Genomic DNA, 26,206 nt, shown 5'->3' with positions numbered 1-26,206 from the left:
CCGAGATTTCAGGACACTGAAGGTTTCTGGACCCCAGTCTCAGAGATTCGGATTTCAGCAATCTGGTGTGTGCTCTCACCCTCCCTGCCATTGGAGTTGTTTTTACAAGTCCCTAGAGGATTACAGTGACTCTTCAGCTCAGAGTTGGAACCACTGTTTTCCTTAGGGCTGCAGGTTCCTCTCCTTACACACGAGAGATGATCAGCCCCTAAAAATAGAGCAGGACCCGAGACAGCAGATATGGTCTCATTTTAGAAGGGGTTAGAGCTAGATGGCAGCTAAGCTCAGGTAGTGGCGTTGTCTACTGTTCCTACCCCCATCCACCCGCCGAGGCTTTTCTCTGTTCCACAAGATACACTTTAGTGTCACAAAATGTTGTTGCTTAGAAATGGACTGTCCTGTTAAAGCGGATGAATGTTGAGATGCAGGTGCATGCATATCATTGGAGGATCATGCTAGTGTTCAATATTTGGAGTAGGGGGATGCTATTGGGGTGACTCTTAGGTTGCTAACAGTATTCATTGTGTCTGCCCAGAACTAGGACATTGATTTTTCCTTTTGCTTTCATGATGTCTGTGCCAGAAGCTTTATCTTCTTTACTCCTTACTACACTTTTTGAGAATCTCTCTTATCAGGTGGTTTTAGATGCCTTTATTTGATTGATACCTATGTCCAATCCTTCCTCTCCGGTCCTTCATTTTCTTCTAATACTTCAACCATTAGGCTAAAAGCAGTTTCTTCGCTTCTTCCTAGAGTTTTCTTTTCCACTGGCAAAATTTTGTTTTGTTTTTCAGTTTCCATTGATTTCAAAATTACTACCTGTGCTCTAGTGGTTTCCCATAACCACATCCTCCCTGATTACTTTATAATTTCTCTATCTTAATTAGTTGCTAATTAGTTAATTCTTTTAGGATTTTCCTCCTCTTCTATTACTTCCTTTTTAGAATACCTTAGTGCTTTTTCATTGCAGACAACATTGTAATTTCATGGTTTCATGATTGCTTTTTAACTGATGTCATAGCAATTTACTATGACATCATTTCTTGCTCTCCTTTACCTCCCTACTGCCCATAGCTTTTCTTTATTTGCCATGTCATTTGGATTGTAGTTCTTTGGGACAGTATGGCAGTGCCATGTTCTCTTGTCACAGTAAATATTGTTTATTTGGAAGACAATAGAGTAACTAGAACCTTACACACTGATAATGTTTGAGGATGCTCACTAAGTAGCATTTAATTATACCCCTCAGCTTATGGGATAAAATGTAACTAAAAGAATGAGGAAAGGAATTTTTAGTCTAAGCTACCCTGGCAAATTCAAGCTTGCATTTATGAAGAATACTTAGAAGGAAAAGCCTCTGTAATATAACCTTTGTGATCACTATAATCAGAAGGCTTTGCTGGCATTGCAGATCATGCATATTGATGTTTTAGGTAACAGAGTCTAATACTGAAACAAAAAAAGAAAAACTATAACATCACTGGCATAGTATCACCTAGAAGTGTATTTCTCATATCCCAGCTCCGTACGTAGTGAGGATGCAGGCAGGTGGTTTGTACCGCTGTGTATTGATTAAGGAACCCAGACTGTTGGCAGCCATGCTATCTTCAGGTTGTTCCAAGGTCTTCCTGGGAATCCATATTCAGCCTTTGCCCGAGAAAAGAGCAGAGAGGATGGGTTGTGGGCATCTTTCATGGATAAGGACAGGAAGTGGGAGGTGTTTCTGCTCATACCCGACTGTCTAAAACTCAGTGACATGGCACCACTTAACTGCAAGGGGAGTCAGAAGAAGAGGAACCTGTCTGGTTATCAGCCCCTGTCACTTAAGGTATTTTTTTTTTTTTTTTAATGGAGAGGGGAGAGGGAATTGCAAAAAGGTGATCAAAAGGTACACAAACTTCCAATTATAAGATAAATAAGTACTAGGGATGTAGTGTACAACATGAAGACTACGTTAAAACTTGTGTGATGGACAGGGAAGTTGTTAAGACAGTAGATCCTGGGACACTTGGGTGGCTCAGTGGTTAAGCATCCGCCTTCGGCTAGGGGTGTGATCCCAGGGTCCCAGGATCGAGTCCCACATCGGGCTCCCTGCATGGAGCCTGCTTCTCCCTCTGCCTATGTCTCTGCCTCTCTCTCTCTCTCTCTCTTTCTCTAACTCTCTCTCTCTCATGAATAAATAAATCAAATCTTAAAAAAAAAAGATTTTTTTTTCCTGAGGGTTCTCATCACAAGAAGAAATGTTTTTTCTTTTTATTGTTTCTACATGAGATGATGGATATTAACTAAAACCTAGTGTATAGTCATTTCACTATGTGTGTATGTCAGACCATCATACAGTGATTTATGTCGATTATTTTTCTGAAAATAGTTTTCTGAAAAAAAGTTTAAGTTGTAAGAGAAATGAAGTGGTTTGAGTTATGTAACTGACTCAATAGGGTTTCAATCTACATGAAGAGGGTTGTAAGATCAAGTCAACACATAATTAAAATGAAACAACTCTATTAAAAATGAGGAGGTAAAATACAGTGTTGTCCACTTGACTGGCTTTCCTTTTAACATTAGTAAGATAAAACAATGCACAATTGTTAAATTAGATTTGTAGCAAGTAGTAACAGATACCATAAAACCTATTAATTTACTCATTGATAGATTTAGCTTCAACATAAAAAGCAGTTTATATCCGTAACAGATAAAAACAATGCCAGGTTTAGTAAATCTGATTCTCGTTACACATGTATTAACAAATCAGATTATTTCAATGAGGCCTCATTAATCAGTCAGCAAATACATGAATATCCACCATGGACACGGTTCTCCTGACATGCTGAGAAGAGACCAAGCTAAATGGGGATAAAGGCATACTTTAAAAAGAAAGATAATCAGCAATATGAGTTTGTATATTTGCTATGCAAATTGGAAAATCAGGTATTCTGGAATTTGAAAGGATTAAAATTGCACACGTTCTGTAGAGATAGAACCCAAATTGTTGACCAAGTCTGTTACTCTGGTGTGAAATGCCAACAGGTAAGAACAAAGAGACACAGAAGTGGAAAATCAAAAACACTGTAATTTATTAATTGCCAAAATCATAGCACAACTTAGGGAATTTTGTAAAATCATATATTTGTTCTTTGTTACATGAAGGTAGCAGAAAAACAAACCAACGTGGGTGTGTGTCTGTGTTCTCTGGATTCAGCCCAACCTTAATAGAAGACTCATCAGCAGTGAGTTAACAGGTTTAATTGCAAAACATTATAGATGTCATCCAAGTACATCATACTTCATATTTAAAAATAAAAACAAATTTAATAGAGATTTGGATTCTACTATGACAGACATACAAGTTTCTGAACATACCCTAAGTAATCCATATATAAAGACAGTATAATTATGCACTAATTCAGTATATTCAAATGTAATGAATTCTATTACAATTTAAGCAAAGCTAAAAATAATTACAGGCAGCATAAAAATAAAAGATTCAATGGGGGAAAATAAATAAATATAAACATTTTTATATTTGGATATTAAAAAAGCAAAACAAAACTATGAGGCATTGAGTCTGGGCTACGTCATTGCATTGCTGTGGATGTTAGTAAGACAAGGTAGTTTAGAGAGGATCTTATCTAACAGCATTTATGGTCCTGAATTATCTTTGTTCCTTAAACTTTATAACCATGATCCTCAAAATTGACGAATGTATAGACCAATTTCAAAAGGAAAAAAAATGCCTGTAATTCCCACATTATTAAATTATTTTTAGTGTCATTTAACTATACATAAATATTAAAATATCAGTCCAGGTTCCTCCTGCTCTGTGCTCCTAAAGAAATTTATAAATTTAGCATGGAATATTAGCAAAAGTACAAAATAGCTACAGTTCAAATGAAAAATATTCATATCAGGAAGACATTCATGAAGGTGACATTTGAGCTAGTCTTTCAAGAATGGATATGTCAATAGTGAATAAATAAGGATTGGGAGATAAGACTCAGGCAAAGGAAAGAAAGTGAGAGACCCAGAAGAGTGTGCCACAGAAAACAGGTCTTTTGGGCTCCAGTGTATGGTGTTGGAGGGTATTGGTTTTATATTCTGTGGATAGATCTTGAGGGCCTTGAATATTGACCCAAAGACTTACTTATTCTGTATGAATGAGAACCACTGAAAGCAGATGTGAGTAGAAGAATAAGATGAGCTATGCTGTGTTCTTGGAAGTTTTATCTGCAGCAGTATTTAAATAAATTGACAGAGTGAAGAACAAGAGATTGAAAACCCAGCCAAGAGGTTAGCTCCATGAGAGCAGATACTTGGTTCAATACTATATCACCAGGTTCTAGATCATAGCTGGTCCTCCGTGTTTGTTAGATGAATGTGGAATGCCTGAATGAATAGTATGGGGACATCCAGGTAGAAAAGTGTAGAAGATAAAGTCTGGATGAGGAGCTCAGAGTACAAGTTGGTAGCTGAGAGCATGGATATGCGAGTTGTCCATAACTAATTGAATCCCTAAGGGGTGTGTAAGATGATAAAGGAGAGAGAAACGGTGAACAGGTTAAAGGTGGAAACTTGAGCAACTCCTGGTGTTACAGCTAATTGTAAAAGGGGGAAAAATCTGTGAAGGTAACAAGGAGAGATCAGAAAGGTATATCAAGAGATGATAGTGACCCAGCAGCCAAAGGAGCAGAATTTGTGCATGTCTGCCTAATAAATTTTTATTTTAAATTTTGAATTTGATTTTTTTTAAGCAGACTTACTTTGAAGAATTCATGGACTCTAGTTTTCCTAGTTTTAAAAATGATTTTAATGAGTGTATAAGACTTAATGTTGAGGGGGTCAGGGTCAAACCAGGCAAGTAAACTATATCCCAGAAGCATGCTGGATCTGGGGAAATTTCAGGATGATATTAACATATTTTGGAATTTAACACACATTTCTTTTAGGCTTCTTGTTACTACATCTTTGAGCTAAATATGCAAGTTTTAGCATTTTATGTATATGTGTGTAGTTATATATGTGTAGTAGTTAAGCAACGGGATAATTATATCACAAAAATGTTTACTTTAGGAATTCATTTAATGTAGTGTCTCTATTAGTGGCCTACCCTAGGACATTTTAAGTGATTATATTAAGTTTTATTTCTAGACAATTTTTGTGAAACTTCTTTTGCCTCAAGTAGGCACATGGTTCATTTGTTTAAAAAAATAAAAAAGACATAAGCTCAAAAACAGTCACTGGTTTCTTACTATTTCATAGCTTCGAAAATCATTCTGGATCCTCTTGACAGAGTGTTTACTACATCAGCTAGCAGTAGGATTTAACATTAAATTTTCATTTTGATTAACTTGACTGCAATTGTTTCTTGGCTGTCTCTGTAGAGCTCACTGCGGAATAAAATTAAAACAGTTTATGATATAGCAATTTAGTTGCAGAAAACGACATTTTTCTTTTTCCCTGAATGGTGGTGTGTTTTCCCTAGAAGGTTTCTACATACACCCCATGGGTCTGATTTCTCCCTTCTCTGATCCAGCTTTTATAATAATATTGCCAGGTTAATTTTCCTAAAGCAGAGCTTTGGCCATTCTCTCATGCCAAACCCTTTTCTCCTTCCCCATTGCCTCCCTCCTTTCAGAGCCCAGCTCATCCATGAATTTAGGAACAGCCCAAAAGCTATATATTCCTCCTGAGGTTTTCTTGATCTTCTCTGCTAAAGTTCCCGTCTCCACTCCAGATTCCTTATTCCTCTTGCATAGCACTCATCATGCCCTACCTTACATAAGATTACCTGTGAACATCTCTCACCAAGAGGATGCCAGCTTCTTGAATGCAGGGACCAAGCTCTCTTTTCATTTTTGCCCACTCCTCAATGTACATGTTAAGTATGTGCAGTTCTTTGTATGCTAGTTCTCCATCAATAAAGCTGTTTTTAGAAAAAGCTAAACAAGTAAGTAGATAAATGTTTGTGAGATAAATGAATGAAAAATATCTTAAAAGGACAATCTTGCAGACTACTCTTCTTTCTCATGTACACTACTCCTGATCCTCTTAACCCTTTACTTTTTTCTTTTTCCCATAGCACCTTTCATTTTCTAATGAATTCATAATTTATTCATTTTTGTTTCTGATACTGTTTCCTCCTTCCTTTAGTGAGACTTATTGCTGAGGGTCATTTTCTCCTTGTTACTTGGATTATTGTTGGCAGTTTACAAGGCAGAAGTCAGTGTGGTATTGAAAGAACAGGAAGAGACGTAGAGGGATCCCAAAGTCAGTTTCTGCTCTGCAGCGTTAGACAAGTTTTGTAACTGCCTAAAGATCACTTCCTCATCTCTAAGAGGGTAATAAGACCTATATTACAATGTTTATATGAGGATGGAATTCTAGGGAGAAAAAACTTAGAGTTAATAAATTTATAGCTGATGTTTCCTGATACCTCTTAACATCATATGACATTTCTCATCACTGTCACTATGTATCTTCACAACTACCCTGTGGAGCAGGTACTGTTGTTATTCCATCTCACAGATGAAAAGAAGGGGTTTCTGCCCGAGATCATACAGTGGTGGGAGGCAGAGCTTTGACTAGACTAGATCTGTTGACTTCAAGGGCCGTGCATATAACTCCTGCCTGCTGTTTATGTGCCCTTCCCACCCTCCTGCCTCCTGGTCAGGAGCCTCAGGGTAGGCTATATGATTTCTCCTTTGGAGGAGCCTTTCCAGATCTTTCTTTCTTGCTCCTGCATGCTTGAGGGAGATGCGGAGCGCTCATAAGTACCAGAAGCTTCCTTGGGAGGATTTTGTGAACCTGGTCTCCCAAAGTGTGAAGGGTGGGGAGTCTGGTTTGGCAAGCCCCCCCTGGTTAATTGGACCTCTCATTTCTGCTAGGGTACCTCTACTTCCAGATCTCCCATCCCACCTTCATCTTCACTCCCCAGTTGTATCGTCTGCAACAAAAATAAAATATTCTTGCATTTAATACTGTTTTGAAGATTATGGGCATACTGGATTGGAAACAGATTTGATGGCTTATGGATTGTGTTAACCAAATTGATCATTACAGCCTCCTCTGCTTTTTTGTATTGCAAAAGTACTGAATTTTTTTTAAGTGAACTATAAATTCCCTTTTAAAACACACTGTTACACACTGACTCTTTTGGTTATTGCAATATAATAAACATCAGAAATAAGAAAGGCTAATTATATTCTGTATAAAGAAATTAGCCTATTCAGGTATTATTTGAGCATTTAAAACGACTAAACCAGGACTAATGAGATGGATCGTTTCAGCATCTAAAAAATATATTTTTGTAAGTTTCAGGGGATGAATTTCTCTTTTGAATAATATATTTGTCATTGGTTCAGATGCTAAAAATGTATCTCAGAAAATAGCAAAATAAAAAAATAATTTCCTCTGCATGCTATAAAGTTTCATTATTTTTAATTGATTGGGAAGCTTGATAGGGGGCCAGAAAAAACTGGCAAAATATACAAAATTTAAAAGGAGATACTGGCATTTAATTTCAAGTACTGTTTCAACAGAGAGGTTTATTATATATTTTTGGTAGTTGCATTTTAGTGATTAAAAGCGTAAGCCTTAGAATCTGTCTGACTTAGGCCTGAATCCTCACTTTCCTGCTTATTAAATCTGTGGGCTCAGACATATCACTTAACATTCTTGACCTTGGTTTTTCCCACCTGTAAGAAGCAACAATAAGTGCCTCATATTATTGCGTCACATGAAGTAACAGACGCAAAGCCTCTGATTAGTGCCTAACATACTGTTGGCACTTAATAAATGTTTTGTTATCCTGGAGTATATTCATTTGGATTAAAAGAGGTTTTGAAAATATCTTTGCGGATAAGTGGGAAACACTTTTATGGAATCCTGTGTGCAACTGTCAACTTGTAGAATGCCTTTCTAGTGCTAATTCAGAAGCAAGCTTGTGTCCTCTTGGGATGAACTATCAGTTTCTGCATTAGGGACATTTTAACTAACGAAATTTTTATTGCAGAATATGGAGCAAGCAGATGCTGATTCTAAGTTTCTTATGCAAAATTATCTTTTCTAGGAGAATGCATAGAAGGGCTGCGGGAAAACGAGTACCTTCTGATTCACTCGTGCCGTCAGTGGACCACCATCACTGCCCACAGCCTGGAGGAGGGGCACTATGTCATTGGACCAAAGATAGAGATTCCAGTACATTATGCAGGTAAAACTCCCCTCAAGGGGCAAGAGAGGCAGAGGAGCAAAAATGCAAATCTTTTTCTCCATGGTGAGAAAATAGGACTTGTCTATAAACCAGAGTACGATGACTTAGAAAAAGAACCAAACACTTTTTTTGTAGTTATTTTATCTATCAGTGAAAGTTTTGTTTTGTCATAGGTATTTTTAATTAATGCATGTAGTTACATGTAGATTCTTACCAGATATTAATAAAATGAATATTTAACAAATACAAAGAAAGTCTCTGTAGTCTTGGGACGGCAGTTGATATCTGAGCTACAGTCTCCAAATAATCCTGGACATAACTCGGATTTTGCTTTTGTGAATGGTTTTACAAGGTGCCATTTCACATATGAGCGCTGTGGTCTGGCTTTAAAAATATATTGGAAGCTCAGATTCCTGGCCGTGTCCCCCTTTGCCACAATGCATTTGGAATACAGGCAGCTGAGGTGCTCTCACTGCTTTAGTTAAATCAGGGTGAGAGCAGCCGTTTTGCCTCAACTTTGAATGCCATTCAGTGAAACTGACTTTTACTGAGTATGTTCTGGGTGCCTGCACTGTCTGGGAGTTCAGGATACTTCTAGTGGTTTGAATACATTTTCAATTGTGCTGTCTTATAAATGCAATTAAAAAAAAAAAAAAACCCAACCATGTTATCCTATACTTATATCATTATGTAAAGGATCTTGATTTTTTTTCTCCATAATTGGTCAGTTTTTCTAATTCTGTAGGAGAATGCTTTAACCAATTACTTATAAGTTTTACAGCCCTCAACTGCCATTATGTTTCTCAGTGAAACCTTTATAACACCTAGAGAGTTGCCTATCAGGAAAAGGGACCTTGCTGTGGTCCCACTGGCTAGAATGGCAGCAAATGGTAAGGTTCAATATTTTTTGAATAAATGAATAGTTTAGCCCGCTTTTTGATTTGTAGGACAGCCTTCAATTGCCAGTATGTCCTCAAGATCACTCAGCTTCTCAAAAATTCTTACTTAAAAAAAATTGTAAGAAAGAATTTCTCTAGCCTGAAACTTTGTCCCCTAGGATTACATTTGCTGACCATAGGAGTAGCCTTCATGGAAAAACGAGGAATGAAAGCTGCTGAATGTGAGGTTGGGAGTCAGGCCAAAGGGACAGAGACCTTCTGGCCTGTCCAGTCTCTCCTGCCAAGGGTCCCATGACAGGTGAGATCCGTGCTATTTTTATGAGGCCCAAACTCCCAGTCCCTGTTTCTTGTGGAAAACTGATGAGAAAAGTATAAAACTGTGCTTCATCACACAGGCAGTTTTACCTATTGTGCCGTATTCTTGTAGCACATTGAATTTTTTAATCAATGCAGTCTTCCCAGCAAAATGGTTTCATTTGGTCCTTTACTTAAATCTCCTTGGAGTCTCCACACTGCCACCAGACTCCTTGGCTTGTTTCTTAAAGTTCTAGTCTGCTTCTCCAAACTTACCTTTTCCACTCTGAAGAGTGAACCTTCCATCTAGCTAGATTGGTTGCCTTGCTGTTCTAGATTGGTCGCCTCGCTGTTTCCTGGACATACTGGATACTTTTCCATTTACGCCATTCCCCAGCTAGAGTGGCCTTCCTCAGCCTTGCTGTTATCAGGGCCTATCCTTGCATCCCTGCTGTCCCTGTGTGGTCTCTGTACGTATTTATTGTGTCTCACATTCCTTTGGTACAGGCCCCAGTCTTTGTTCAGTTACCTTTTCCTGGAGATACACATCCACTCACCAGTTGGGACTGTACATTCCTCAACAAGTGAGACCAATTCGTTTTTAACTTTTTAAAAAATTTTAATTGCAACATAGCTAATATACAGTGTTATGTTAGTTCCAAGTGTACAATATAGTTATTCAGCAATTCCATACATTACTCAGTGCTCATCATGGTAAGTGTCCTCTTAATCCTCTTCACCTACTTCACCCCACCCCCCTCCCCGCCTCCCTTCTGATAACCATCTGTGTTCTCTGTAGTTAAAAATCTGTTTGTTCTCTATAGTTAAGGCAGTGAGACCAATTCTAAAAAACCCTTGTGAATCCTTTAGATCTGTAGACAAAAGATATAATTCTTTATTGCCATAGATTCTTGATCTAGGAATCTCAATCTTAGCTACACACTAGAATCTCCTAGAGAGCTTTAAAAATAACTAGTCCCCAGATCCCATCTCCAGAGATTCTGCTCTAATTGGTCTTGAGTGTCAGCTTAAGGATGGGCTAATAAGGATGTTAAATTATGTAGTTAAATTATGCAGCCAGGGGTGGGACCCACTTTCCTGGGATGGGCATACACATTGTCAGAAGAAAAGATTTCCCCAGGTATTTGTACATATTTTATTATTTTGAACATTTCTTACTAACAGCCATTCAACTTCCACTAGGAAGAAAGAAGTGGGATGTTCAACGGCTTACTCTTTGTAAGGAAGATGATGGTACACTTAACTGGGAAATAGGGCACCAGAGGGGAGATGAGTGAGGGGATGGGTTAAGCAGGTGAGGGGGATTAAGGAGTGCACTTGTCATGATGAGCACTGGGTGTTGTATGGAAGTGGTGAATCACTGTATTGTACACCTGAAACTAATATAACATTGTATGTTAACTACTCTGGAATTAAAATTTTTAAAAATTTTTAAAAGATGATACTTATTTTAAATGACAAGTTGAGGTCTCAAGACTAAAAAGAAAACATGAACTTTTAGATTAGACCAACCACTTCATGAAAGGAAAGAAAATATCTTAAAGGGGAAAAAAAACCCTTGAAATAGAGGACTGTCTTATTTTCACGCTGCTGTAACAAATACCGTGGATGGAGGAGGTGATAAACAGTTCATTTCTCAGAGTTCTGGAGGCAGGAACAATCCGGTGTCTGGTGATGATGGCTGCCAGGTTTCCAGGTGGTGGTCGTCTCGTTGTGTGCTCACTTGGTGGAGTGAGAATTCCACTGTCTCTCTCTCTCTTCTAAGGGCACAAATCCCATTTGTGAAGAGTAGGACATTTCAGAGTAGGAATAATCCTTCTCTAAATCTCCCCACCTCCATCCTTGTGTAGTTCTTGATTTCTATCTGATTGGGTTTTTACCATGAAAGTGACAGAACGACCCATTTCTAACCAAACCCCACTATTGCTGCTTCTATTTGTTGTCTTTCTACTGGAAGCAGAGCTTTTCTTATTTATTTATTTATTTATTTATTTATTTATTTATTTATTTACCTGTTACTGAATTACGGATTCCTATTTCATTCAGTGGGTCATAATATATTCCTGTCCCTTATATATTTTGATGTTTTCATTGCCCCACATTTAGCCATTTGGGTCCAGCTGGCCCATGTATCTCTGTGACATACCCCCTTCATTTTCCAAGCACGTTGTCCTTCTTTTCTGGCCAAGGTAGCAACCATTCTCTCTGTCAGTTTACTCTTGCAGCTGGGGGGCCCTGCACTGTCTTGCTACAGGCAACGCTCCTCACTTTGTGTAAATAGTGTCCCTTAGAGTTGGGCAGTGCACAGCCTGGGCAGCCAGATGCAGCTCTGTTCACACACATTCTGGCATATAATAAAACTCTGCATTTTTAGGAACTCATAATTCAGAGTGCCCTTCATCAGAAATTTTCATAAAATTTCATGAAATTCCTCATATGAAAAGAAATAATGGCATAAAATTTTGAGAAAAGAAAAATATGCTTTGAACTTATCAGAGCTGTGTTCTGACACAATGGTAATAAGAGTTGCCTCAATTCTGAATTCTAAAATTACTAGATGTGCTTTGGAAAAAAAATAAAAATCTCCCTCATTCTGGCAAAATCACTTTTTCATTTTGGATAAGAAAGAGTTTTCTTGGTGTAACAAACAATTGATTCTAGGGGAGAGAATGTGTTCAGTCAGCATCACATATTTTGCTAACAGCAGAGAAACCACTCAAAAAAAAAATTGGCATAGTGTTTAGAAAAGTGATTGCTGCTTTCATACAAATTTTATTCAAAGGACATCACAAATAAATTGTATCTAAACTTTCTGACTTCTCACTGTGTCCAAAAGGGCAAAGATTTCCTAAGGAACATACAATGCAGAACTCAGAATTTTTTTGCATTCTGCATACTCAGACCATGTAAATTACTGCTTAGCACTTCAAAAACAAAAACAAAAACTTCTCATTCACCCTGCATGTGTTTCCTCCTTCCCCACTCCTTATCTCTCCTAACATAGTAAACCAAAAAACAAGTTTATTTAAAAAGTTTTTTTAGTCAAATAAATAAATAAATATAATTTTTAAAATAAATTTTTAAAAATTATTTTTTTAAAGATTTTATTTATTCATGAGAGACACAGAGAGAGAGAGAGAGAGAGAGAGAGAGGCAGAGACACAGGCAGAGGGAGAAGCAGGCTCCACGTAGGGATCCCAACGCGGGACACCATCCTGGGTCTCCAGGATCATTCCCTGGGCCAAAGGCAGGTGCTAAACCGTTGAGCCACCCAGGGATCCCTAAATTTTTTTTTTAAAGCCGAGTGCAACTTCATTATAGCCAAGATTTTGTAAAGATGATTTTCACTTTACAAATCACGTTTCTCTTCTTCAGATTCCTTTGTCTCTGCAGCTTGACTGGTCTGTCAGGCAGACACTAGGTGGTTACTGCTGAAACTGTACCTTAGGATTCCTTATTTATGCTGACCTCTCCTAGAACATTAAACTAAATTTAGTACTCACAATCTGACTTTTTTTTTTGCCTTTAAAACTATTGTACATGTTAGGTTCCACAAAAACCTGGATATGCCATTGCCTCTGGAATTTCATTTACCTCCCAAAGCTCTGCATTTCCAATCTATGCAAAGGAGATTTACTTAGGAAATGTCATGAAGATTCCTTGTGACCTAACTTGTGTCAGTGATTCAACACCTTGCCTGGCACATAATGAGCACTAATCAGTGGTACCTCCTCGTTACCACTTCTCTCATGAAAGCCAGCCCCAAATAGTAGTCTGTAAAGACAAAACTTGGAGAAACCAAATGGATCAGAATGTGATGTATGTCTTAGGTCCACACCCATTTGAGAAGTAGGAGAATTCTGGGTTTATGAAAATTTAAATCATTTGATGGAACGCTCCCCTGTCATCATGGGTGAACAGATTGGTTCTTGAACGTAAGCATCAGAGAGAAACTGCTGCCACGTTTGGCTTCTATTTTTAAATTCTCATCCTCCTGCAAATCTGGTGAATCTATAACAAGCAAAACTGATCTTAATACTTCCCTACTAGCTACAATATGTACAGAAATAAGAGCACAAGGTTAGTGGAAGATTTGCTTATGAAGTCTACAGGGCTCTTGTTCAGCAAACACTGGATTTCTGTCAGCAGCGCCTGGTTTTAAAAATGTGGGTGTGCATTCTGTCTCTCAGGCAAAATTCTCGTAATGTGGTATCTACTTAACCTTGAAGTATAATTACTGAACAAAAGGAAATGTCGAAACAAGCTAATTTTGTTCTCTTGGGTTGCAAGTTTAATTAGCATGAATCATCTGTTTACAAAAGTAAGCACTAGCATTGAACAACACTTTGTGTACTTTCCATGTTATGTGAGATAAAGTTTATGTGTTAAAATGGCAGTGACCAAACTTTCTTTCAAAAAGCCCTATGGACTAACAGAATATGCCAAGGAACATAAGCCAGCCAATTTTGCCAGTGATAAATGTGAGATACTTAAGAAATAACCATTTTTTGTAATTGAACCTTTAGGTCACAGCAATCACTAAAATTTACTTAGTGCTAATTATTATCTAGCACTTTGTTAGCTCAGCATTTTATTTCTTTGTGTAACTTTCACAACAAACCCAGGAAATGGTTCTATTCTCATCCCATTTTTCACAAGCAAAAATTGAGGTTGAAAGATGTTAAGTATCTTGTAATATTACACAGCTAGGAAGTGTGATTTGAACCCAAGATACACCTGCTTCCCTCACTGCCATTGCCTGGAAAGTGCTAGAAAGCACTCTCCACACATAAGGCTTTCTAACCATTGTACAGAAGAAAGATCCATTAGAAATTACCAGTAAGGCAAAGAACGCTCTTTCATTTTCCTCCCCTTTCACACGCAACTCCCCACTTGTATTCTGACTCTAGGGGAAAATTAAGTAAATATATGTTTATCTTGACCTTTTCCAGATTTATAAGTCATCTGCAAACAGGTAACATTTCCATCTCTGAATAAATTTGCAGGAAGAAGCAAAGGCAGAAGAGCTTTCCCAGGAGCCCTGTGGACTTGGAGAGGGCAATGCATGAGAGCCTGCTGGGAGCGGGGAGGGTGAGGCCTGGGGGAAGCATGTTGTGAGTGTGGATAAGGAAATTGTCAGTCTCCATGGGGGGTGTGGGGGTGTGTAGGGATGTGTGTGTGGGTGGGTGGTCAGTGAATAAAAGCAAGGCAAGTAGATAACAGAAGGGGTAGTATAAAAATGAGTGGAAGGTAAGAGCAAGCAAAGGACAATGACTCTTGTTAAGACATATTAAAAAGAATCCAAGAGAGGATATTAAAGAGAATCCAAGAGAAAGGATATAAGAGTCAAAAGTTTTTAATACTCACTTTTAAGAATAACGGAGTCTGAAGAATCTTTCTAGGCTAGGGGGAGTGATTCAGAAGAGAAAAGAGGGGGAGACTATTTAAGTAATGTAATAGCCTAGGGTCTGGGAAATTGTCCTTGTCATTTTTTTTTCCCTTGAAAGGCATTTGTTCTGTCTTTCATTCCACTTCTTTACTTCATGAAGTTATTGTTGTAGCTGTTAATGACATAGGTTTATAGTCGGAGCTTGGGTGGATGTATCTTCTACATTTGGGCATTTACCCTTCCACTTGAATTCCAAGCAATGATAATCACCTACCTGCGAGAGAAAGGATGACTCAAGGGTTGTCATCAACCTTTGGTGTAGCTTTCTAGTCTCAGTTCTCAGTGCTTAAGAACAATAACCTCAGGAAATATAGGAATGACTCTCATGATGAGATGATATTAGGAAATTATTTCGATTTTGTTAGAGGTGATGCTAGTTTTATAGATATGAGGAAGATGGCTTTGTGTTTTAGAGGTACATACTGAATTACTTAGGGGAAAATGTGATTATAATTTATAAAACACTTCAGCTAAAACAAACATAAAAATAGATGAATATAAGACAAGCTGTTGAAGCTGTTCAATTTTGGGGAAGAGTGAATGGAGTGTTCATTACCCTAACTTTCTGTGTTTAAAAATTTTTGTAATACAAAGGACTGTGACCAACCAACCAGTAGCAAAGTTAATTGTCATATAAAACTCTTAAGTGGTATTCTCACCAAACCACTCTGCCTCCATCCTTGAGTTTTATTTATAGTCCTGGATAATTTCTGTAGGGGTGAAAGTTCACCCTTCACTGGGTGGTTTTGTTCTGGTGTTGAGTGTTTGTGGAAACAGCCCCATGAAAGGTGAACTTGGGAAGAAAGGATTCCATTTTCACAGCATGTAGCGCCATCCAGCTAGTGGCTTCCTAAGGAGACTTGATTGCTCTTGACAGGGGCCAGTTTCCAGGGGGTGTCCAAGTTGGTGGTAGTGATTTAAGTAAAAGGGTTAACGGGGTGTGTGTAAGATTTGAGGAAGAAAGGAAACATTTTTTTTCTTAGTTTCTCCTTAAAATAAGAGCCTACGGGAGATAGGGAAACGGGGAATGTGTGAGCAAATTCAGCAGAGAGGTATTTGGTGTCATACCATGTGGCTTCTCTTGATCTATTAATGCTAGTAAATGACTTTAGTAAAACCTTGAGAATCCCTCGATTGCCATTTTCACATTTCAGCCTGTTTAACTCTTTTTGTAAATCTATACGGACTCTACAAGTAGAAAATCTAGGATCAAAAATATAAGAACTCAGGCACAAAACAGGGATGGTGTTTTAGAAATTCCTGGGCAGCCGGAGGGTGGGGGTGGGGGGGCACTGGGGGATGCCTGGATGGTTCAGTCGGTTAAGTATCTGACTTTGGCTCAAGTCATGATCTCAGGGTCCTGGGATAGAGCCCTGAGTCTGGCGTCCAGGTCCCTGTTCAATAGGAAGTCTGCTTCTGCCTCCTGCCCCCCAACTTGTTCTTGCTGTCTTTATTTAATCTTTTTAAAAGAAAAAAAAAAAAAACCTCTTGGGCTGCTCTTTCCTAGATCTTTTCTTCTTGTATGTTGGTACTGAATGGAAAGTTGGTACTTGAATGGGATAGCTCCAGTTCAAGTATAATTTAACCTATGAGATAATGCGATTAACATCAGGTGGAAAGTTTGAACAAGCTGCCTGAAACCACACTGTTAATGGAGTGTTTATAGCATGGGCGGGGATGGGCTTGTCTCACTTCATAATTTGATTTCCATGTTGGATTTGTACCTCTAAATGAGTGCAAATTTTTTTTAAAAGGTGACCTTTTGAAAGATTCCTTGTCAGCTTTTAGGAATTGGTTTGAGGTTTTTTTGTTTGTTTTTGTTTTTTTGTTTTTTTCCTTTGCAGAAAACAGACTTAATCCTGTGTTCCCAAACTGATTGTAATTCTGGTAAAACTTCCTGAAGTCACTCCACTCTGCTGCTTAGAACTAGAACCACTTACCTTTGTGACTCACTCTCCATGAAGTTGTGTGCTGGCCTTCTGTTAGACTGCTTCCCCATCTGGGAAGTTGTCAGGTGTACTCTACACAGAAAAACAATGAACCACATGGACCAGGCCGACTTTTCTGATATTTAGGGCTAGAGGAGAGATGATTCAGACACATCGATATGTGTTTTCAGTGAAGTATACATTATGGGGGCCTCCAGCTTGTTAGGACTGGTTTACAGAACATCCTCGGGTTTGTCCCCAAGAGTGAGTCAAGCCAATGAGAGCGTGTGAGACAAGCAAAATAAACACAAAGCTTTTATTTTCTAGATGTTAGAAATCATCGTAGGTGACTGAAATGCTGTGGGCACATAGACTTTTGAAATACTCTGTGTCTCCTCTCCTGTCTTGGCACTCTGTGAGTTTAATACTCAGTGGCAATTATGTTCTTCCTTGCAATTCCTCATTCCATTTCATCATCTTAGCTTTCTTACTTTTAGCAATAAAGCTAGTCACCTTGGGTGGGAGTTTTAGCTCTCATCCACCTCTTTACCCCTAAAGTAATTGTGTGCCACGTCTTGTTGATGCTGTCTCCACAGTCCCTGTCAAAGCTGCTGGCCTTTCCCAGCTACCCTCACTGGGTCTCACCTGCTCTGAAGATCCAAGAGCCTCTTCTCCTCCTGTCAATCTTGGTGCTACCATCAGGTTATTTTCCCCCCATTATGGCTCTGTTACTTGACCACTGGCCAGGACTTTCCAGACCTGTCTCCACATGAGTGCAGACTCTTGTCTGATGCAGAGCCTTTCTGAGGCCTGGTGTCCATTGGACTAAGGGCGTCGCTGTCCAGTAGACCCCCAACTCCCCTGGGCTGTTTGTTGTTCCTCAGACCCCGCCTGCGTGGCCTTACCCTCTACTATTTGTAGTATTTGGATGGCTCATACATTAGAGTCACCACCCAACTATGAAATCCTACCTCAAAAACCACCTTCCTCAAGAAGCTTTTCCTAATTTTCCACACCATGTATATAGACAAGGATCTTCCTCTTCCTTATACTTTGGAATCCCTATAATAGTTTGTGCCTGAGTGTTTTCATCTTGCTCTTCTTCCCTCTGCTGAAGGCTCCTTGAGGGTAGTCCTGTTATATCATAAGCCTGAAAAAACTTAAGGGCTCGACTAAATATTTTTGACCTAACTGAAATTGATTCATCTTTAAAGGACAGATTTTTTTTCAGCAGGTTGACAGAAAATGCCAGAGAACTGGTCCAGTGTCATAGTACCTTGGAATAGGCAGAAGTAGCGCTAAACCCCTATATGGCCATAAGAAGCCAGTAAATAATTGCTAAGAGAGATGCAGACAAATGGATAAGGGGGGGATCCATGCTGAGAGTGTTAGGTGAGGGCCTTAAGTGAACGTGGGAGGAAAGGGCACTCTCAACAGTACCAGCCTGGATGAAGGTTTGGATTGTAGGCAATAGTGAAAGTAGTATCAGTGCTTTGTGGGAAGAAGGGAAAGGGGCATTTAGGAAACAAAGTTAGAACAAATGGTGAAGGAGTTTGAGTTCTAGGGTGGATATTGGGAGCTGTCATCTCTTTGCCTGGAGAGCACTCACAGAATCTGTTTCTAGACAATTACCTGAGGTTGCCTCCCCCCATGCTCTGTCACCTTCCCCACTGATTCAGAAGGAAGGATGAGAAGGTGAGAGAAACCAGATAAGGAAGTTGTTGAAATAGACCTGATGAAAGATAATGAAGCCCTGAGCTAGGCTGGGGGAAATGCTGATGAGCTAAAAGTTGATACCTAGATGTAGGGAACAAGATGAAAAGGAAAAACATAATTCTGAGATTTTTTTTTTTTTTGGTCCAATCTCTAAGGAAATAGACTTTTTTTTTTAACCTCCTAGTTTAAAGTGGTCATGCACACTTTTTCCTAATGGTTTTAATTTATTTCTCTTTTTTTTTTTTTTGTTTTTTTGCTAAAACCACTCTTTTCCCTTAAAATAAATGTTGGCAGCAACAACAAAAAGTCTTTCAAGTCCTTCCTCAAACTAAATAAAGTTGGAAAGTAAAGATTTAGGGCCCTTCTAAAAGAAGTTTCTCATCATCTCAGGTGCTGGGCTTCCAGATTGGGAAGAATGTTCTTATCCTTACAGTTTTCAGTTTAGTTTTTTTTTTTTTTTTAAGGTTTTATTTATTTGAGAAAGAGAAAGAGCACTCACAAGCAGGGGAGAGGCAGAGGGAAGGACAAACAGGCTCCCCACTGAGCAGGGAGCCCAATGCAGGGCTTGGTCCCAGGACCCTGAGATCATAACACTAGCTGAAGGCAGACGGTTAGCTAACTGAGCCACCCAGGTGCCCCTGATTTGGTTATGATGCCAGGCACATCAGAGATAATTCCACAGAAAAGTATGTTTGGAGTAAGAGGTCAGATAGGAAAAAAAAAAAAAAAGATGTACAAAAATCTCAGCCTGGAAAGATTGATGCTGTAAAGATATAATAGTTTTGCCTATCTTTGGCAATTATTTCCTTCATTCAAAAGGAATTGTTAAGATCAAAACATCTATTATGGAATTTATCACATTTTTAAAAAAGATTTATTTTATTTATTTGAGAGAGAGACAGAGAGAGAAAGCATGAGCCAGAGGGGCAGAGAGAGAGAATTTGAAGCAGGCTCTGTACTAAGCATCGAGCCTGATGCAGACTCAGTCTCACAACCCTGAAATCAGGATCTGAGCTGAAACCAAGATTCAGGTGCTTAGCTGACTGCACCACCCAGAAGCCCCGGAATTTATCACAGTTCTTAATAACTCTATTACTTCTTTAAGAAAACAAAAGATTGTTTTCCTTCTTTAACATAGACCAGTGGTTCTCAACCAAGTTTGAGCAAGTAAGTTGCTCAACCAAGTTGGGAGTTTGCACCCACCTCTCCATCCCCAGGACATTTGGCAATGTCTAAAGACACGTTTGGTTGTCATAATGAGAGCAGGGAAGCTTCTGTAATCTGTGGGCAGAAACTGAGGATGCTGCTGAGCCTCCTGCAATGCACAGGACAGCTGCCACAACAAAGCTCTCTAGCCCAAAGTATCCGTGGTGTCAACATGGAGAAACCCAGAAATTAATATTATTACTAGTAATCAGTTTTATGCTTCATTATCAAAAATTCTCACTTTTTATATAGAGGCTGCCAGACGGACATCGTCTAGAAAGCCAGTGTCAGAGTTAATTTCTAAAACATAACAAGCTGTTGCCCAGACTTTAAAAAAAACAAAACAAAACAAAACAAAACATGTTAAACAGTTTGTGAATAGACATGACTTTCTGCACACAGTGCATGAGACCGACAGCAACCATGTGTGTCATGGCAGAAAAATTCAGGGGGCAGCAAAAGAGCAATCCCTTGAGTTGCAAAGCTTTGTTTATCCTCCACCACTACCCTGGCTCTTTCCTTCTGGCTTTATATTAAAAAGGGGCATATCTGTAAATGCCTAGCATGAACAGATTTCAGAAGAATTAAAACAACATTGTAAAACCTGGTCTTCCTGCTTCAGATTGCAGTATACATCCACAGAATGTATGGTGCTTAAAATGCTGTTGAAAATAAGAATTTAACATAGTGTAGCTGTATGGGGTCAAGATCTGGGGATCTGGGGGGCCCCCTCCCAGAACCTACTAAATGGAAACGTATCACCATTTATCTTTTACTGCTAGATCTTTTCCCTTCTCAACATTTTAACAGAAGCATTTTTTTTTTTTTTTTAAGTTCTGGCCACAAAGAGGCAGTTCAAATCTAGGAAGGTCTGTGGAAACTTTTGGATATTGACTGAATAACTCAATACCTACTAGACGCTGGGCAATGGGGCAGAGAATGGAGAGACAACTGGAAGGAGGGAGTGTTACGTGTTGTGGCATTTAAGACCCACAACAGTGAGCTCTCAGAGGCACCTACTGTGTGGTCACCAGGCCAGCACATTGTCCTGTTTAATCATAGAAACTATACCCTTCTAGATAAGGAAACCATGTCTTTGGGATCTTAGCCAAAGTCCTACAATCAGTAGATGAAGTCGAGATTCAAAACCAAAGTCATCAAACTGTAAAGCCTAAGTACTCAACCTACATCCTGCCACAGCAGCCAGATCACAAAGTTCTTATGAACCTTCTGGGTTTGGATTGTGTCTTGTCAGCAGTGAGCTCACTCCCATGATATTATATTTGTGTTTTAGAGATAACTCTTTGGCAGCAAGTGGGGGTGGCCCTTTGTGACTAGCAAATTGCATAAGGAAGGCGGAAAATAGCAAATAATACATTCCATTGTTCTTTGGGACTGCTCTGAAGTCTCTCAGGGGCAGGCTGGGTGAATCATGAAGAGGATATAATCTCAGGTATGAGAAAGCATTTTGATTAAGGCTGTAATTGTTCTTTTGGTGTTTTTATCTTTCCTTTACATTTAACAAAGCTGCTTGTCAGCCATACGACCTACCTGCTATTCTTCTACTTATCTAGTCTCATTCTTCTGCTTGTCTAGCAGAAAAAGCTCACAAGTCCAAGGGCTTTTTGTTCCTCCTCTCTCCCGTTGGAGCATCATGCGGAATGGTCTGTGTTTTCCAAGGTATAAACTGGCTAGGGAAAGGGCAATCTTTTTATTTGAGCAGAACCCATGTCTGGCTGGATTAGTAGGGCAGACAACTGGAAACTGAAAGAATAAAGACATTTAAACTGAACCACAGAATTTCTGGCATATATGACTTCACTTTAGTCCTGCCGTCTCCTGAATTAACACACATACACACATTGTTCTATAGTGAGTGAGTAGTCCCTTTTGTAAAGTGATACAGGGAAAGTCAGATGATGCATTTTACCCGTTGCTGGAACTATTAAGGAATTATCTTCTCTTTGTTCCTGGTGAGTTTTGTCATCCCCTCGGAGCATGTTACTATGTGGCAGAAAGGTACCCACTCTTGCTGCTGATGTCCAGTCATCCCTGGACACCTGTCTTCATGCTTGACCAGCCAGATAGTGCCACAATATGACTCAGTAGTAACACTAGACCTTGAATGACATGGGCTCCAAGATGTCGAGGTGGCAGGAACCACCCTGGCTCAGCTCCGTGATTCCTGGCCGACTCAAGCTTATCACCTCCTTCCTTGTGGCAAACAATAGCAACTGGAATCAGGGATAAGACGATTTTCACTTTCGCATTTACTCTTTTGTGGCTGTCTAAGTCGCTCGAGGCTGCTGTAACAAAATAGCACACACTGTGTGGCTTATCGACAATGGAAATTTGTTTCTCACAGTCTGGAGGCTGAGAAGTCTGAGATCCTTGTGCCATCTTGGTCGCTGTGTCTGCACATGGGGGACTAGGGAGCTCTGTGGGATCTCTTGGAAGAGCACTAATGCCATTCGTGAGGGCCCCACCCTCATGACCTAAGCACCTGCCAAAGGCCCTACTTTCTGATACCATCACGTTGGGCTTGAGGATTTCAGTGTATGGATTTGGCAGGGGGCGTGTGTTCAGTTCATAGCAGTGGCCTGACAACTTGAATTTCCCCCCCAACTAGAATGCATACTATACCAAAATGACCATGTAGAGAGATGATTTGTTGACCTGACTCAACTGCTTAGAGGCTTTGTGGTCTTTTATATAGGTTACCTAACCTTTCTGTGCCTCATTTATAAAATAGGGATAATAATACCTATCTCATTTACTTACTACTAGGCTGAAATGAGCATATATGTAGCTAACAAGTTTAGAAGAGCATCTAGCATATCCTGAGTGTTGTCTCTCAGTAATTAGTCTCTGCTGCTGTTGCTGTTACTTTGTGGTTGATATAGTTAGACAAAAAAGTAAGATAACAAATTTTGGAAAGGAAAGGAAAGTATCTTAAGATTGACCCCTAGAAAATTCAAGTAAATCAACTGAACCAAAGATTATAATTAATGCCAGAATTTAGTGGTCAAGTATAAGATTAAGTTATAATAATACATAGTTTCTAATATGCTAGAAATAACCAAGTGGAAAATGTAATTTTTGCAAAATAGTACATGGAAGCATCCTGAACACATTGTTGTTTCCATTGCACAAGATCTTTGCTTGATCCAAATGAAGATGGTTAAGCCTGGAAATGTCAACACGTCCATTATTCAGTAAGACAGTGATTCTTTGTTGGCATGTGAAAACATGTTAAAATGTTACGTATAGACTGTTTTAATATTTATTTGTTTTTTTTTTAAAGATTTTTATTTTTTCATGAGAGACACAGGTAGAGGGAGAAGCAGGCTCCATGCAGGGAGCCTGACATGAGACTCGATCCCAGGTCTCCAGGATCAGGCCCTAGGCTGAAGGTGGCTCTAAACTGCTGAGCCACTGGGGCTGCCCAGACTGTTTTAGTACTTAAAATGTCCCTCCCACCTTTATGTGAAGAATCTTATTTATAGATTTCCTCCAAATACCTGTTTTGAGATACCCTGATTATTTTGTACCGTATATTTAATTCAGCCATTTGTCTAAACATGGTGAGGTATGATGAGATAGTTTCTTAAGATCATTTTCCAGGGTTTTTTTCAAATTCCATGAAGCACATATAGACCCCTGTTAGAAATTAAGGTTCCTGGCAATCCACGTATGGCTACACAGTGGTGATTGTGGCAGTTCTTATTCTGGGATGGCCCTATTTGCTCATTTTCCGAACAAAGTACATTAAACATTGGATTGAAGAGCCAGGCATGTACCATTGTCTTTTTAAAGTCTATTCGATGTTAGAATCAATTCCAAATCACTGGATCTAACCATTGTCTTTAATGAAATGATTTCCAGTTTGACTGCCTATAAGGATAGGCAAGGTATGTAACATGATAATACTGTACCTACATGAGAAGGAAAAGATTACTCCACTTGGCAGCTTTTGAATGGATTGGGTTTCTCAAGTGATTCCTGACTCAGTATAACTGGCCCGAATGAGTAAGATTAGGAAGCCTCCCCAAACTTAGACAACCCTGTGGAAAAAACCCATATAGTTTAGGATTTGCAATCCCACTAGCCTTAAGCATTGTTCTTTCAAGTATGCAGACTCAGGGGGAAATGTGATGTGCCATGGGTTTTAGAGTTGGGGAACTGTAATAAACTATCCTTTTGCAAAGCATTACTTTTAGTAGATCTAGATTTTCCTGTTTTTTTCTTAAGCTTATTAGCTCCTTCTTTAGGAAAAGTGGATGTCTTTTGGGCTAGGAATAAATGATCCTGATCTTAAAGCCATTCTAAATGCCTCACCTCAAATGCCATTGTTGGAAGGGCTTTTTCTCCTTCTAAGCCTTGGAGCACTTTATTGAAACCATGTCTGGGACCTAAGTATGTAAAACGCCCTTTACAGTTATCTGCTGCCTTATTATAAACTCTTGCATATAGTTCATTTATCTTTGCATTCCTTGTAGCCCCTCGCGGTGCACCAGGTACATAGTAAACGTTTAACTGGTTGAATAAATGAGTACATAAATGAGTATTAGATTTTCACATGTCTTATTTACCATTTAGACTTGTTCTCAAAGGCACATATTTTACAAACATTCTTATTTTTAGAATCATTCATTTTCCTTATGCCTTTCATCATTTTCCATCTTCCCTTACATACATCTACATATATACAGCTATATATATTTCTAGAGGTATTGCTTAAAACTAATGTTAGTTTACTTTTGTTGGAGCTATATTGTTTTGCTTGAATGTAAGAAAGGGCCTAGCATAAGGTCAGTATTATATTAATCAGTTCGGTTTAAGCTGGAGGGTGGGACATTATCATATAGGCATATGCAAACAAGGAAAATACCACCTGCAGGGGAGGAGGAGAGTTAAGTCATTGATCTAAGAACATATTTTTTTTTCAAAGATCTTATTTATTTATTCATGAGAGACACAGAGAGGCAGAGGGAGAAGCAGGCTCTCCGTGGGGAGCCTGATGTAGGATCATGACCTGAGCCAAAGGCTGATGCTCAACCACGGAGTCCCCCAGGTACCCCGATCCAGGAATATATAAATTAATATTTAGAAAGCCAACCTGCAAATTAAAGGAAGTGTTTGAATTATTGTACAGAGCAAGAAGCGGAGTGGCACATAATAATTGAACACACTGTACGAAATTGGCCAACTGCACAGAAAAGGAAGTGATGACCATGTGACCTCACTTTACCGTCAGCAGAGGGCCACCTTTCTAACATCTACTTGAATGGGTCTTACGTCTCTTAGGACTATGTTTGAAAACATTTGAGAGGAAATATGTAGTGTGAACACTGGCTTCAAATTCTTCAGTGGAAGCTGGAGCGTTTCATGTATGAGAACACTGGCCATTCTTACCTCTGTTATTGATGAAAGCAGCTGAAATCACATACTGGGTTTAAGCAGATCCGTGTATTAGAAAAATGAAATCTGTGAACACGTTCTCCATCAATCGTGAATGTAGTGTTTTCATAGTTGATTTAGGGTGAATCCCAGGGGTATCATTTTCAGGTTCATTTTTCTAGAAATCCTAACCTGCAGTTTTATAAGACCTTGAAAACTAATTTACAAAAGTAAGTATATAAGAGACTTCCCATAAATGGATACCACTGACAGGAAATCTGATCAGTTTTAAAGTCGATGATAGAAAATTACCAGGTTCCTGTATCTCTGAAGGTTGAAAAAGAGGATTGCACGTTGTGCCCAACCTTAGTGATCTGGAAATACTGGTGGGCATCTGTTTATGTGACATCTTCCACATGTCTTACTCTCAGGTGGTTTACATGTAAAGATATTACCCTGAAGACCTGAAAATTCATGTTTTCACAGTTTCTTGTCAGGGCTTCTTGGGAAAATGTGCAGGAAGGGAAAAATAAAGGTCTTTTTTCTTTTTATAAATTGACCAAACCAGAAGGTGATATCAAGGAGTTGTTACCCTAGGAGAGAAAGCTTACTTTTTTGTTTTGCACTATTTTCCACTTTTGTCTGTGAGTGAAGGTAGGTGAGGGACATGAGCACCTGTGTGTTCTGTTGTTCGCTGGAAAACTAAGCCAGAGAGAATAGGAAGTGACATGCCCAGCAGGAAGTGCCTGTTAACCATTGTCCCCTTCGATTTATCACCCTCCCTTCCCCCAAGAACATGTTGCTTTGGGTTTTTAATTCTACACAGTCTTGTCTGCTATATCGCAAGGTACTACCATTGACATTATTTATACCTGTGTCTATTCCATGGCAGTAGAAAGAAATCCCCTCTCCCCACAAATGGAACCTAGTTTTACCTAAGTAGATACAATTTCCTTTTGTTAAAACATGTCCAGAAAGAGTTGAGTTTTGACATTATAAATAAGAAACCGTGATATCTTCCAAGTGGATAATAGCAGTTTTGCATGTCTCCTCCAGGTAGGCAATTTGACTGTTTAGTTTTTCATTC

At 39.1% G+C, this 26,206-nt stretch overlaps 1 protein-coding gene across 3 annotated transcripts in view; it reads left to right on the top strand.

The window, feature by feature from the left end:
- GAREM1 (GRB2 associated regulator of MAPK1 subtype 1) overlaps positions 1-26,206 on the top strand; it is a 201,228-nt gene that overhangs the window by 65,396 nt on the left and 109,626 nt on the right. For 2 of the 3 annotated variants that reach the window (XM_072829157.1, XM_072829156.1), the window contains exon 2: positions 8,066-8,206. In XM_072829157.1, the coding sequence (XP_072685258.1) occupies positions 8,066-8,206 (141 nt within the window). Of the gene's footprint in view, positions 1-8,065; positions 8,207-9,263; positions 9,404-26,206 lie in introns of those variants that run through there. The other variant, XM_072829158.1, reaches the window with a different exon arrangement.

The sequence above is a fragment of the Canis lupus genome, chromosome 6 (genome assembly GCF_048164855.1).
Source record: "Canis lupus baileyi chromosome 6, mCanLup2.hap1, whole genome shotgun sequence".
NCBI lineage: Eukaryota > Metazoa > Chordata > Mammalia > Carnivora > Canidae > Canis > Canis lupus.
This window is presented reverse-complemented; position numbering and strand designations above follow the sequence as displayed.